The 13,344-nt window shown below is 54.9% G+C and overlaps 1 protein-coding gene across 1 annotated transcript in view; it reads left to right on the top strand.

Annotated features, from left to right (window-relative positions):
- The window catches only part of AIFM3 (apoptosis inducing factor mitochondria associated 3), a 50,335-nt gene that overhangs the window by 11,025 nt on the left and 25,966 nt on the right, over positions 1-13,344 (top strand). The window contains exons 2-3 of the mRNA XM_054219674.1: positions 892-1,038; positions 8,506-8,719. Coding sequence (XP_054075649.1) covers positions 1,008-1,038; positions 8,506-8,719 — 245 coding nt within the window. The 5' untranslated portion in view covers positions 892-1,007. The remainder of the gene's footprint in view (positions 1-891; positions 1,039-8,505; positions 8,720-13,344) is intronic.

The following is a 13,344-nucleotide window of genomic DNA, read 5'->3' as shown; positions in this document are numbered from 1 at the left end:
TTCCTGCACGGATTGGAAGGCTTTGTGAAAAATATATGGTAAAACCATAGTAAATCCGTTCAAGTACAGGTATGATGAGTAAAATTAATTAAGTGTTTTATTTTATTACCAGTTGTGTTGTACGAATCTTTTCCGTTTTCAGTCAAGTCATATAACCGAAAATGTTTATCCTAATTGTTAGTCTGTACCAAATCTGAGCACACTGTCGGTCAAAGCTAATGAGAGAAACACAACTTGAAGTGGACTGTTTGCCTGTCCCACTTCAACACAAAAACCGTCTTGTCTTAACAGTATAAAAAAGTAGGGTTTGGTGCAAAATGGCCTGATATCAAAATATCAGGCCATTTCTCAATAAATAATTGTTCCAAAGCGAACGGGATTTCTGCAGGACTGAGCATTACTGGAAAGCGGGAACTTACAGGACTGGGCAATAAAGTAGATTTCTTTTTTTCCGCCACCTAATAGTAAAAGAGCAAAACCTGACTGAAACGTATTTATGGTTTAATCATTGTATTTGGGCTGGGACCTGTGTGCTTACTGATTTAATTCCCAAAGGCAGGGCTTGGGTAAGTTATTCAACATAAATGATATTGGGGGGGTTTGCGATTTTAAACATTGAAAGGATGATTGAATTTCTAAGCTTGATAACTGAATTTACCGCGACTCCCCAGCACAGTGACCCCGGCGTCACGTTTTCCCCCTGTCACTGGGGTCACCGGGGCTGCGTGGGGCTGGGTGTGACTTGCCCCCGCGCTCTGTGCCCCCCTCGTGCTCCTGCTGCCGGCTCCTGCCCGCGGCGGTGGCGCAGGCAGCAGCGCTGCTCGCCGCCTGTCCTTCCCCTCCCTGCGGCACCCGGTGCCACCTCTCACCGCGCTTTTCTGCCCAACACAGGTTGTGAACAACGCCTGGAGCCCAGGACGGCGCCAGCAGTGGGTTTATCATGCGAGGATGTGCCCGCGCCCTCGCTGACCTGCCCGCCGTCCCCGCAGCCTGTCCCGGCCGGCGCCATGGGAGGATGCTTCTCCAAGCCCAAACCAGGTGACTGCCCTCTGGCGCCATGCCCCCATGGCACCATGCCCCCATCCCGCCAGCCCCGTGGGGAGAAGTAGGTCAGCGGTGGCGGATGTTGACCGGGGGAATGTTAATTCTCGGCTCCCGCAGGGAGGATTACTGGCCTGTTAATCCCCCCAGATTCCTCCGTGCTCGGGCTCCCGGGCAGGGAGCTGTTCGGGGGCTGCAGCGGCGCCGGGGGAGGTGGGCGGGTGGGAGGAGAGCTCAGCCCCCACCCTGAGACTCCATCCAAACACCCGCTGCCAGCTCTTCCCGGTCCCGAATCCTTGTGCCCCCACCGCCCTCCCTGCCTATGCCTTCCCGCAGCACTGGGGGGCTGAACCGTCCCCTCGAGCCCCGGGGTGGCTTTGGGTGACACCGTTCTGGTATGGACGTGTGGCTCCAGCACCTTCCTTGCTGCCGTGGCTTTGCCACTCACTGGCCATCCCTTCCTTTTGTCCCTGCTGAAAGAGAATGACCAGGGCAGGAGCAGGACCACCTACTGCTTGATTTTCTTGGTGCTTTCTCAGTCCCACCACCCAGGCCAGTTCCTGGGGCTGCTCCACTCTCTGGATTTCAATTTTCTTGGCGAAGCTTGTCTATGCACGCTGCCTCCGGAGGGGCAAGCAGCTGTAGGCACCTGGGTATCGAGGATGCTCCCCTTGCCCCGCACGCTCCTGCGCGGCTCGCCTGGGTGGGCTCCCTGCTCTTTGTGGTCCAGTGAAGGTGGGCGTGCGTAGGAGAGGCAGGGGCTGCATAGGCAAACCGGCTGGTCGAGGGAGGTCTGGTTAATGTTAAGCTTAAGCCTTGGTCCTGAGTGTGGTTGCCCAGGGCCTTCAAGGAGAGGTCCCATCCCGCAGCTTGTGTTGGCCACCCAATTGGGAGCTGAAGGAGGAGCCTGTCCTTGTGCCTGCTGGTGCCCAAGGGCAAGGAGAATCAGTCGCACTGATCTGGGAGATCAGGCAGCATTCACACTTAGCCTTTGTGTGTGGAAAAATGTCTTTCGGGGACCTTTTATTGGCGATTTGTCTTCATTGCCTCAGGCAGGGGGGATTTCAGGTCGAAGGACTGGGAAGGTCAGAGGGGAGATTCAAGTTGTGTCTGCGACCTACCGAGCTTCCACCCACCTACCCTTTGCTTTGCAAGGCACCAGGAGAAAATAAAGGCGGTTTTCTGGCCCTGACCCGTGCTGTGATTATTTTACAGGTCACCGCAGTGCCGCAGTAACGTGGCATTGGGCACTGTGAGCGGTAAGTTTTCCTTCGTGAAAACCCACGCTGTTTGTCTCCTTCCTTGAAATGTTTAAGGAGTGAAAACACGTCCAGGAATAAGTGCTTTTGTTGACGGAACTTGTAACAAACTCTGCTGGCAGTTCCACTTGATTTTTGTATACCATCAGCAAAATCGTGTTTCATCTTGGAGCGGTGAAGGAATAAAAGCGCTACGCAGGCATATTTCCTGAACTGCAGATTTCCGTGTAGGGCTGTATTTGCATAGCAGGGCCGAGTGACTGGAAACGCCGTCCTGTGCCGTGCCGCGCTCTGCGGCTCCGATCAGGGGTCTTCAAAGGCTTTTTGACGAGCCTTTCCCCCCCCCCAACTGCGATTAGCGCGCCGCTGACTGCAGCGCTTCGGCGCGGTGATCATAAGACCGGCAGATGCAGCGAGGGAAACATTTGCAGATCCTGACTGTTCTGGCGGAGGGGTTTCGCAGCCTTTTTATGATATTTGTCATTCCCGATTCTCGTGGGGACTGTGCGGCATCAGAGCTAAGTACTGGACTTTCCTGTTTCTAAAAATTCGCCTGTCCCCTGTGCGAATGAGAGGCGAATCACGCAGGGACGGAACAGCTATTTTCTCCCTCGGTGCTGTTTTGACACAAAGGGAATATTTCAGATGCAGCCTGATGTCAACAGAACTTCTCTAGACGCTTTTGAAAGATGCACACGAAAGATGTCCTTATCTGCCCCCTCCCAGAGAGACCCTCCGTCCCCCTGAGCGCCGTCAGCGTTTCTCGGGGTACCCTTGGGGCTGCGCACTCGTGTCTGTGTGCCAGGAAGACCTTTTGGTGACCAGATCCCCAGTATGAGAGCTTTGGGGAGTGGAGTCCTGCAGCAGTAAATAACTGTGCTGGCTGTGCCAGAGGCCAGCCCTGAAGTCTGGCGGCTGCTGCGGCGCCTGACCCCATCCTGATTTTTAAGTGCTTAATTAAGAGCTTATGTTCAAGCGGCGAAGCAATCTTCCGTTATCTCTAGTGCTGCAATCCCGTGATGCCGGATCCTCTTCTGAAGGCCCAGTTCTCAATCTCCGCATAATTTTTTTTTTTTTCCTCCGGGTGCGTGGTGCATAGGCGATGAGCTGCCAGCTGGCAGCCTGTGTGGGATGCCAGCGCCGCTCGGGAGCGGCAGCTGGGTCAGGATGGCGGGTGAAGGGAAACCATCGTGCGCCGGCGACTGTTGGGTGGGAGCTGCGGCAGCCCCCTCTCTGCACCCGGGCGTGGGAGCGCGGCTCGCGAAACCGATGAAGTCGTGATGATTTTTCTTTGCGCTCCCTGCTGGGCTCAGTGCTTGATGGTGGGGCAGGGCAGCGGCTCCGGCGCAACACGGCGTGTCTGCGGGTGAGCCGTGCCCTCGCACGCAGGTTGCGTTTGGCTCTGAGCAGGGAACGTGTCCCCTCGGCTGGGGGGTGCCGTGGGCTGCGTGTCCCTCTGAGCTTGGCTCTGAGAGCCCTCTGGAGGGCTCAGAGGCCCCCCTGGGCTTGGCTGGCAAGTCCGACCTCCTGTTTTTTGGGAGCATGGTGTCTGCAGAACAGGGCGTCTGGAGAGGGGAGGGCACAGCCGCGCACGTTTGACGTGATGGTTTTGTCATTAGAATCATAGAATCTTCATGGCTGGAAAGGACCTTTGAGATCATCGAGTCCAACCAAACACACACGCAAAAAAAAATCTCTGCCACTAGAGCATGCCCTGGAGTGCCAAATCTAGACGTTTCTTAAACACCTCTAGAGATGGTGACTCAACCCCCTCCCTGGGCAGGCTGTTCCAGTGCCTGGCCACTCTTGCAGTAAAGGAATTCCTCCTAATATCTAACCTAAACCTCCCCTGCCGCAACTCTCTGTCATTCTTAGTAGAAATCGTTCGGAGCCTCTTTGGGACCTCCTCTAGTCGTCGTCACCGCCGTGTGCGGGGAAGAGGCCGCGGGCGAGCCGGGGGGTGCCTGCAGAGTGCAGCTCTGGAGGGCAGAGTGAGACCCAAACGTGGCCGGCGGTGGTGGATTTACTCGGTGCTGGCTGCGGGAAAACAAACCCCGCCGGGGTAAACTGGGCTTTCTGGCTGTGCCCACCGTACCCAGCCGGTCCCTCCGTCATCGCTACCCTTGACGCATTCCCGGTTCCCACTGCTCTCGGAGCTGACGGCACCGCGCAGCCCATCCAAGGCTGTTCGCCGCCCGCGGAGCTCATTTGCCCCGTGCTGCAGCCCCTGAGCAGCAAACCCTGTGGCACGGCCGGGGTGTGCGGCTGGGGAAGGAGACACACGGCTCTCCCCTCCGCCGGCCCAGCGTCTCCATCCCCCATGGCATCTTCACCTCCCCCGGGCTCCCCCGGATTCAAGCCAGCTCTTGGCTCCGGCAGGTTCTCTCTTCCCCTGAACTGCGGTATTAACTTCGTATTTTCCTTGTTTCTACCATTTTGAGTATGACGAACTTTACACGGCTGGATGCCTGTAGTTTAAATTTAGTCTCTAGAAGGGAACCAAGCCTGTGGTAAAGAAGTCTTGGGTCATATAATTGCCCCAATTTTTTAGCCCTTCCACCTGCCAGCACCCTGCCCAGGCGTCGATGCCAACATTTCCAGCCTCGTGTCTGGGGTGCCCGCCTAAAAGCAGGCAGAAGGCTTTGACTTGTCCCACAAGGCTGGGAACAGCGATGAAATTACGGGAGATGTCTTGGGGGAACTGAAAAACTTACAGGAGGTAGAACGGGGTATTAACGACTGACTGGCGGGTGTTAATGGCTTGAGGCAAAGCATAAGAGCATCGCGGCCACAGGGTGAAAAAAAAAAACAGCCCTGAGCCAGCCGTGATAAATGGGGTTGGGACGATAAATGGGGTTGGGACGCGGTTCCTGGGTGTGCACATATGGGTCCTGGCAAGTGCTCCAACCCAGGGGCTGAAAACCTGGGAGGGGAAAAATAAAATAAAAAAATAATAAAAAAAAAAGGGGTCAAAATTAATAGTCTTGTCAAGATTCCGTATTTTAAGCAATTCTGTGATCTCGGGGAGCTGACTCAGGATTTTTAAATATTTAGAGCTGGCAGTGCTGAGGTGTATGGGGATGTGAGGCGGTAGCACCGGCTAACGCTCAGCTGCTTCGTCTGCTTTTCTTGTATATTCTTATAAAATCCTTCGTGTATATGCGTGTGTGTGTATATATAGAGCTTAAAAATACATATATATTAAAAAAGTACCTGAACACACAAACCCGCCCACATACATATATATATATAAGTGGTGCTGGCGGTGTCGGGCAGCAGGCATAGCTGTGGCTCTGCCTCCAGACAGATGTAGACCTCTGTCTATCTCTAGATATCTCTAGACGGCTGTATCTCTCCATCTCCATCTCCATCTACATGCTCGGAGAGCAGCCGTTGCTCTGCCCCGGGAGCTACAGCCGTCACCCTCGTCCCCACCAGCCGTGGCGGGGGCAGAGCTGCTGCGTGGCAGCGGTGGCCTTGGCTGGTCCCCGAGGAGTCAGCCGCCGCGCAGGTTTGTGGGCGCGTGCCTCAAACTTTCCAAACCGTTTGCTTTAAGGTCAGGAACCTCTTCTAGCAGTTGCAGAAAACGACTGTCAAAGGGACGGAGCGCGCTGGACCCAGCCAACACTGTGCCAATCGGATTTCAGAATTAAACTTGGATTTATAAATATTTCATTTAAATGTCATTTTCCCTGATGGCAATTGAAGCGGTTGGCAGGATCGGCTCAGGTGCCGCTGAGCCCCGGATTCCTGGAGGGATCATCCCTCAGGAATGCAGCTCTCTGGCCAGAGGGACACCCCATGCGGGGCCAGGGGGGGACGAGGAGGAGGAGGAGGAGGAGAAGGGGGAATAAAGGGCTGGGGAGAGGTGAGGGGGAGTTGCCCCCCACAGAGGCAAATGGTGAAGTGTGGGGCCCAAAATAGGAGGGGGGAAGACTTTGTACCTCCTTTTCTTTTCGTCTGGACATTTTTCCGGCTGTGTCGGTGAGTGCCGAGCAGGGATGGCTGGGAACGCCGTCACGTACCGGTGCCAGGGACCTGCTGCTTTTCGCATGTGTTTTTCTGACCGGGAAAGAAGTGAAGAGCTTCAGAGTTAAATTTCTGTCTTCATATGCGAGCACTCTGGAAAACAAAGCTCTGGGGGTGTGGGGCCAAGTGAGAGATGGGGGAACGGCATCAACGTCACCGTGAGGGCTCGGAGCCGCCGGCTTTGCTGGTGCCAGCCCGCTCTCCACCTGCGCCACAGCCGGCAGCAGCAGCAGCAGCCCCGGGGTCTGGCTGCGAGAATGCCTTCGCTCCAGATAAATAAATGTCCGATCGCCCGGCATAAATGGATGTTCATTATATTTCCTAACTCTGTCCTGGAAGATCCGTGTCTGCTTTTCCAAACATGATAGGAAAAGGGTGCTTATAGAAAGCAGCCTCTTTGCTGGGTGCCTGCAGGGAGCCGGGCTGTTTCTGTAGAGCCCCAGGAACAAAATTGCTCATAAACAGTTTTTTGTTTGTTTTTTTTTTAACGCGTGGTGCTGGGCCTATTAGTTTGCAGTAGCTCCTGCAGCTGGCAATAACGCGACAGAAGTTCACATTTTCTGTTGGTTCATTGTGAAGACGCAGAAAATTGCTTTACGGGATGTGCCTGCCGGAGCCCCCAGCGAATCCTGCCCCCGGTGGGTGCCAGGATTCGGCACTTCGGCAAAAAGCCACCCCTTCCCCTGCCCTGCCGAGCTGGCACAAAAAGCAGAAACTCGTAGGACTCTTGAAACGATCACCTGCCCCCGGTGCCTGGATGGCCACGGCCACTTGCTTTTCTCCCTTCCTACAGGAAGGACCTTCCCCCGGGCTTTTCTTCTGTTGTCCTCCCAACGGACTTACGGCAAAAGGTGCGGGGCAACGGGTGAAGCCGGGAAGACCCAGCTCCCTTCTCTTGCTGCAGGGCTCGTCCCTCTCTTCTGGGGCACGTTGTTCCCCTCTCTTTGTACTTTGTACCTTTTCCTTAGCCCGTTCAGCTTGTGGGCTTTAATTTTTATCTTCTGCGCAGCTTTTTCCTGTTCGTGACATTTAAAAGGGAGGGAAAGCTGAGCGGTCTCCCATGTGCTTGAGACTCTTCTTCAGTCTCTGGCGCTTCCCCCCTGGCTCGCTATCGAACTCCCCCGGGGTTTATTATAAATATTAATGGCTTTAGTTTTATGAAGTCCCTAGGAGCTAAAGGGTTGTTTTTCACTTTATGACGTGCGAGCTCATCACCGGCTTCCTCTGATGCTCCTGCGCCCATCCTGCTCCCCTGGGCACGGGGGACGGCGAGGCTGGGTGAGCGCTGCCCTTCGGGGAGCTGGGATGGACGTTGGTGCGTCGTCACCGGGGTGGCCGAGGAGAGCCCCCTCCGCTCCCCCTCCAACACGGCGTGGGGAAGGGGGGGCCAGCAGCTGGTGGGGCAGGGGGACACGAGGGGCAGCCCCCCGGCCGTGCCGTGCCGTGCCAGGGCTGCCCTGCTCTGTCACGACAGCACCCAGGGTGGGGATGAGCCAAGGGCACCCGCTGGCTCCGGTGTCCCCTCTGATGGCCGGGGGGGATGCGCCGTGCTGGCACAAGCATCTCCCCGGTCCCCGGGCAGGGGATGCTTTTACTGTCAAACCTGGTCGATGGTGTACACCTGAGTAAAACAGACAATCTGTGCTTCTCTCACGTAGCGCTCAAGATTCCCTCTACGCCGAAAACCCCATGCAGAAATAATTTTGGATATTTCTAGTTCCTTATTAATTGGTCTCCATCTAATGAAGCAGCTTTATACACCACGCAGCGGTGGCTTTCTCTCTCAGTTAACGTTATCTACAAACAATTAAAGGGTTTTTTGAAGGCTGTCTGAACCCTAGAGATCTTGGCATGCCTCACATTTGGCTGCCTGAAGCTGTTTTCCACTAAAACTGTGGACTGAGAGGTTGTTTTACACCCATGACTAATGTCTGCTTGCAAGAATATGTCTTTTATGCATGCAAAGGTGCCCGCTCGGGAAAGAGCAGTAGAATAGTGGGCTTGGGTAATCAAGCTGAGTTTGGTATTAAATGTTTTATCTTCCCAAGCAAGCCAACAAAAAATGTCTGTTGTGATGTCTGTCAGCCCCTTTTGGAGTCCAGGGAAGGAGGGAGAGGCAGAACGGCAGCAAAACCTCCAGCTTCGTTTCAATGAAGATTTCTCTTTGTTTCTGCAGTTGAAGTGAAAATTGAAGTTGTGATACCCGAGAAGGAGAGAAGCAAGGAGGAGATGTCGCCCAACGGAAAAGCCAGCCCCCTGATCTACAAAGTCAATGGGACTGCCCGGCACTATCACCTCGAGGAGCACCCCATTGCCAGCAACCCCTACCACAACCCAAAGGATGTGGTGGAAGCATCCGTGTGCCACGTGAAGGACCTGGAGAACGGACAGTAAGTGCCGCAGATTTTTGCAGGTAAAACTTGAGAGACCTTACAACCCAAACCAAAGCCCTTGCCGCCTTCTTTAGAGTTTCTGGAAATGGTAGTTTAACTTGGTAAAATAATATTTTTTATTTCACCTTAAAAAATTACATCACGTAAAAGTGACACCTGATTTTTACCAGGAGGTCTGCCGTTCCCTGCGCGGTTTGCCCTGGGGCTCGTCTTAGAAAACTGCGACGTTCTGGAGCAGAATTTCTCAGCAGGGTCTGCTCAGCTTGCGTTAGACAACCCTGGCAATTTTTTTATAAATTTATAGCCTTAGTAGTTTTATACAAAGCAGCGTGAGTGGCGCATGGGTGGAGCTGGTGGGGCAGATCGCGAGCTCCGTGGCTTCTGCAGGGCCTCGCTCCTCTGGCCGAACTCATCTCTTTCGATTTGCAGTCTCACCCAGGGTGCGGTTTTCCAAATCTTTTGCTAATGGCGACACACTTCGGCTGTGTACAGTTTCACTGCCCTGATTTAAGATTTTTCTGACGGCTAAAAAGTGCCTGTCCTGGTCGCTGTGCAGTACAGGCTGGTGTTCCTTTTCTGGGGTAGACGTGCCTTTTCTGCATCGTGTTCTGTTAGTCTGATGGCCAACGTCTCAGCGGGCTCTGTCCTTCTGGGAAAGAAAACGTAGTTTGAAAGAGTTTTTATTCCAGTGAGAGAGTGATATCAGGTGTGTGGGACACAGCAGGGGTCTGACAGCTTGTTGCTTTAAATTGAACTATTGCTTGTGATGGCATTCTAGAATAATCCATGTACTTTGTGCTAAACTTAAGGGGCTTCATGGGCTATAAATTCTTCTCGTGAGGTAAGTTCATCCAAGAATAAGCTCTTTCCCATCGTGATGGGAATTTATGTATTAGACTGTTCTGCAGAGGGATGCGTTGGGCGCTGTCGGATTAAACCTGCGCGTGGTGAGGTGTGGCTGGCACTGCGAGCTCTGCGGTGGCTCGAGGAGTGCTGGAGGGCCATGGGGACCTGGAGGCAAATGGCATTCTCCAGCGAACGGTGGGGGCGAGGAGTCCATAGAGAGGCACCGGACTGGAAGGCAAGTGCAGGGGCTGCAGGGCTGCTCTGGGAGGTGACGGGCCACCCATCGCCCCCCGCACAAGGCTGGGGAAGAGGGGACCTGGGGCAGAGCACAGGCGGTGACCGGGATTGCCTTGAAGCTGGAGCAAAAAGGGAAGACTACCCTGGGAAATCCTGGTTGCACAGGGAGAGTCCTGTTCCAGTGTCAAGATGTAGCCCAATGGCTAAACACCAAGGTTGGGTTTAGGAGGCAGCTTCTGCCGACTTCATGTTTGGGGCGTTACTAAAAAAGTGTGCTCTGCTTTAGTGCCCCGGTGCAAGAAGGACATTGGAAAATTCAGGCTGCAATAGATGCATTGACTGGAAAGCACGCAGTACGGCAGGTGAAAAGATTCTCCGCCGGTCGTGGGGAAGGTGAGGAGGGAGCTGGGTGCCGGCTGTGGGAACAAACCTGGCCACAGGCGGCTGTAGCAGGGAGCTCCTCAGCTAAAGCCAGGGCTGGAAACTGGCATCGAGCTGGAAACTGGGCTCACGCTTCATCTGTGTGTGCGTTCGGCTACGGAAACACACTCCCAAGCGCGGCAGCAGACTTGCCGTCACTGGACATTTTAAGTTGAGAAGCGCTTTTTCTCTAGCAGCCTGAGTCTAGCTCAAAAGAGAGGTGCTGTGAGAAGGTCCTGTGGCTCGTGTAGGCAACAGGCCAGACCAAAGGAGTCCCTGAGAGGTTTTCCAGGATGTTTCTCTCAAGGCGTCTGCTGGGAAGGGCCATGCATGGGCACATCAGCGGTGCGGGGCACTGGCGTAAGGGTTCGGGCACCTCTACGTTGTGTTAGTAGGTTCTGCGAGGACAGGGTGCTCTTTCTGCCCACCCTTCCTATCTTTCTGGTACCCAGACGGTCTCAGCAGAACCAGTAAAAGGTACTGGAGGATAAACCCTGGTGCTGCTGTACCCAGCTGGATCCAGCCAGCCTCCCATCAGCCTAACGGGGGGAGGTCGATGAGCTGCAAGACAGAAAACCCTCCCCAATGCTCCCTCAGCTCCCGAGCAAAGGTCCTTTGCAGGCCAAAGCTGAGTTTTGGCTGGTGCTTCCCAAGTGGGGAGAGGAGTTGGGCAACAGGACAAATTCCCAACTGAGTAAATAGCTCCGTGGGGAGCAGTGCAGCGTAAATCATGCTCTCGCTCGCTCTGGAGTGAGTGTGGGATGGGGACCCTCGCAGGTGGCTGTGTGCTGCCTTGAAGACACCAGGTCTTGTTTTTGACTCTCTCAGAACACACAGTTCCTTGGGTAAGTTGTAAACTCTTTCACTCATCTTATCTTATCTTATCTTACCTTATCTTCCCATAGAGTTATGGGTTGTCATTTAACCAAGGGTTTTATCTGGAGTACTGCACAGCTGAGGAATGCAGTAAGACTTGTACTGCTCTATTCCCCTCGTACCCATGGAAGAACCTCCAAGTGTCCTACATGGGGAGGGAGGAGAGCTGCATCGCTCGGGAGTGGGGCTGCCAATTTACTGGGACAAAACGGCTGCCAAGGGCAGGCATGACGAGCTCTGCTGCTGTTTTCACCCGAGGTGGCAAGGAAATTGAGCATTTGTCGTTAATCTAGTGGGACAGTTGATGCAGGTGGAGCAGGCGCCTGCACGAAGACTTGTCCAAGGTGGGTTTGAAGGTGTTACGGGGGTGCTGGTGGACTGACCCCTGGTCTCATCTCCATGGCTGTGAAGCAGAGAGCGGGACAAGTGTCTTTGTAGCCTGGGTGCAAGTGACGGGATAGAGTTGGGGTGTTGCCCAAAGAGGAAGGAGCAGGCAAAGTGAGTCCCATTCTTCTGAGAGCCTGGGACCTCTCGTGCATGAGCAGCATTCAGGGATCACACATGGCCAGTAGCTTTCTTGATCACATGGGGTTTGCTGTGGGCACAGTGGTGTATTCGGTGCACCAAATTCAATGCGCCAGGCTTGCCGTAGAGACTGTCCACTTTGTGCGATGGGAACAACCAGGATTTCCCGATAAACATCAAGTTGTGCGGCGACAGGCTTTCTGGCTGGCAGAGGGGAAGTTTCCAGGGAAGAGCAGCTCTGCACTCCGCGCCCGGCTCCCTGCAAAACGAGGGCTCGCTCCCCCTCTCTCCGCTTTCCTCCATGGTTAGCTGGAAGGCTCTGCCGTAGGGAAGCAGCTGCTGACAATTGCTTTGGGAAGAAGTTCAGTGCTTCACACAGAGCCATGGATTGTACACCTGAGTGGTGAGAAGAGAAAGGGAGGTGAGGACAGCACACGTTGGGATGAGGATCTGGTGGAGACGTAGTGAGAGGGCAGAGATTTACTCAGTTCAGAGCAAGATCAGTCTCACTCAATGATGCTGGGCCAGCCGGCACTGCCCCTATGGCTGGGAAGCCGCAGAAATCCCCTTGGCAAAGATCTGGGCAGATGGGGGAGTCTCAGTGCTGGAGCCTCCTGCACCCCAGTCTCCAGGCTCTGCAGGGCAGCCTCCTGGAAATGAGGAACGGTTGAAAGACTCATATTTCAGCGGATAGCGCAACTGCCCAGCGTGATGCAACTGCCTGAATGCGACCCAGTTCTGTATGTGGTCTGCAGGGCTTGGAAACTCTTGCAAAGGAAAGCACATGTTGCAGCTGCATTGCAAAACCCGTGCCCGGACGGTTGAGCATGCCGAGCGACGTGGCACGGCCGGCTGGGTGCCGGTGGCCACTGGGGAGGAGGCACGCCAGTCCCGGGGAGACCGGCTGCTGTGGGCGAAGGCACCCACTATTCAGGGGCACGACACCCGCACCGCAGCCGGTGCAGAGGTGGGCATCGCTCAGCATGACCCTGCTGAGCCGGGGGCTGCAGGTCAGCCCCCCGTCAAGGCAAGGGAGTTAGAAAGGATTTTCTAAAATGCTGCCTTTCCAGCACTAACGGCATCATGAATCACTCATCCAGCGGATGGGGATGCTCAGTAGCTCTTTCTGTCTTTGCAGACAAGGTGCATGATCGGCAAAGAGATGCTTTTGGCCAGGGCAGGGGTGGCTGGAGCCTCAGCCTGGCTTGGCTGGTGAAGGACCAGGTGGCTGCAGCCGGGGCGGTGCGACCCAGAGAGCCTAAAAATGGCAAAGCTTTGTGCGTAAAGGATTCCTGCCGTGCTAACGGCGCTTTTGTCCAGGGTACCACACCAGCAACTGTGGTCTTTCAAATAATACCTGAGTCTCCCTGGGGAATGGCTGTAGGGTTGAGCCGGCTCCTGTGCCAACGCCGGGCCGAGTGCCAGCCGCACCAGGGAGGCAAAGCTCCTCGGCGGTGCAGAGCTGGGGCCAGCAGCCCCGAGCAGGCGGGCAGATCGCGGTGTGAGCTCTGCTCTGCGAAAACAGCCGAGGGAAACAGCAAGGAGGTCACACCTTAGGTGTCTGCTGTCCTGCGGGTTTTATCGGGAAAAGGTGACCCGCGTTGCTGACCCTGGGACGTGGCCAGGACCAGAACACGACCCCCTGCGGCGCAGGGAGGCAGACCCCAAGGCCGGAGTATGCAAAGGGTCAGGGTCGCCCCTCCTGGTATTCAAGTCTC

The sequence above is a fragment of the Rissa tridactyla genome, chromosome 13, assembly GCF_028500815.1.
Source record: "Rissa tridactyla isolate bRisTri1 chromosome 13, bRisTri1.patW.cur.20221130, whole genome shotgun sequence".
NCBI lineage: Eukaryota > Metazoa > Chordata > Aves > Charadriiformes > Laridae > Rissa > Rissa tridactyla.
Note: the sequence above shows the minus strand (reverse complement) of the source record. Positions and strands in the feature narration are given on the sequence as shown.